Here is a 1,618-nt window from a genome sequence, read left to right as displayed (position 1 = left end):
ATAAGAGAGAGTTAGAAGGAAACTTGTTTACCCATAGCCGAGAAAACAACAAAGACCCCGAGTATACAAATTCCCGCCCCTGACTTTAAAACAATCCAGTTTCCTGATTGGTCCTCTGGTCAGGTGTTTGGTTCCCTTTATTAACCCTTTACAGGTAAAAGAAACATTAACCCTTAGCTATCTATTTATGACAGGCCATGACAGAGTAGAATTGAGATCTCTTGGCTCTCAGTCCTGTGCCTAAGCCAGAAAATCGTCTTTCTTCTCTGATCTCACCTGCCCAGTATTCTGGCTTCACTACAAGTTCACATCTAGTAGCGAGGAAAGGATCAGCTGCAGCAGCGAAGAATAAATTCTGGATTTAACCCCCGTGCTTCCTATAGTTGTTGCAAAGGGCCACAGGAAGTTATAAGGATCCTAGTAAATGGATTTCATTCTTTTAAGCCTAAGCTCTGTAAGTCTGAATGTCATCTGCAGTAGGACAGCCCCTCTTCAGAATAGCACAGGATGAGCCTTACCTGTCCTTGGTGCCGCAGGGCTCTGAACTGCAGGTCTCGACAGTCTTCTGCACAACTTGTGCCCTGTGAAGGTAGAGGGGGATCCACATACCCAGCGCCCCTGTGGCAAAGGAGACGGCGGAGGTGGCCAGCGACGAGAACACATAGCTGCGGCTGTAAAGATGCAAGAGAGAAAAATCCATGGGGAAATTTGAGCTCCAGATCAGCTTTATCCCTGCAGTAGGGAAACCCCAAAGAAATAAGAGCCATGGGAGGCAGCAAAACAGAAAATGGCATCAGCACAGCCCCAACCCCATAAACCAGAGTGTCCCTAGAGCTAAGATCAACTCAAATAGGCTCTGATGACATAATTACAGTACTTTCTGTTGGAGCTGCCTCTGCATTTTGCAGCAGTCGCCACTGTGGTTTTAGTCTGTTACGTAGGTTTGTAACTGAGTTTAAAGCATCACTCACAGTGTATACGGCCAAGGTCTGCCTCACTTGCACCTTGTTCAGTCATTTACATCAGTGCAAAGCAGGGGTAAAATTCTACCGGGCTTTGGTGCGGTACTGTTTCGCACTCACTTTCCACAGGTGCAGCAATGGTGCAAGGCAATGGAAAATCAGGCCCAGAGTACATTTCCAACACACTGTGTTGTGACACGAACAATACGTCTCACCTCCTGGACAGCACTTCACGTCTGCAAAGTGCCCTGTAGCCATGAAGTAATATAGTCAGTACTCCATCATCAGGATGCCTTCCCTCTCGTTCTGCCTACTTGCCTACTCCAAATGCTATTCTCCTCATCTGAGTGCCCCTGTCTCATTGGGAGAGTAGCATCATTACCGTTTGGATTACCAAACATTCAAATGATACAAGGGTAAGCCCCATGGAGACACCTGCGAATGAACCACAACCATGGGTCCTAACACCCTCATTCTTGCTGACAGCACTGGGAAAATGCTCTAGTCAGTACTGTCAGAAGGAACAAGTTCCACTCTGGAACTCCCAGGCAGGGCCGGTGCAACCATTTAGGCGAACTAGGCGGTTGCCTAGGGCGCCAAGATTTGGGGGCGCCAAAAAGTGGCACCCCCCAAATTTTTTTTAAATGGTTGCAGCC

The 1,618-nt window shown here is 47.7% G+C and overlaps 1 protein-coding gene across 1 annotated transcript in view; it reads right to left on the bottom strand.

The window, feature by feature from the left end:
* The window catches only part of LOC116828607 (SPNS lysolipid transporter 2, sphingosine-1-phosphate), a 166,484-nt gene that overhangs the window by 44,406 nt on the left and 120,460 nt on the right, over positions 1 to 1,618 (bottom strand). The window contains exon 7 of the mRNA XM_032786962.1: positions 519 to 671. Within this exon, the coding sequence (XP_032642853.1) occupies positions 519 to 671 (153 nt within the window). The remainder of the gene's footprint in view (positions 1 to 518; positions 672 to 1,618) is intronic.

This window comes from Chelonoidis abingdonii, chromosome 20 (assembly GCF_003597395.2).
Source record: "Chelonoidis abingdonii isolate Lonesome George chromosome 20, CheloAbing_2.0, whole genome shotgun sequence".
Classification (NCBI taxonomy): Eukaryota; Metazoa; Chordata; order Testudines; family Testudinidae; genus Chelonoidis; species Chelonoidis abingdonii.
The sequence above is the reverse complement of the archived record's forward strand: the minus strand, read 5'-3'. Positions and strand labels throughout refer to the sequence as shown.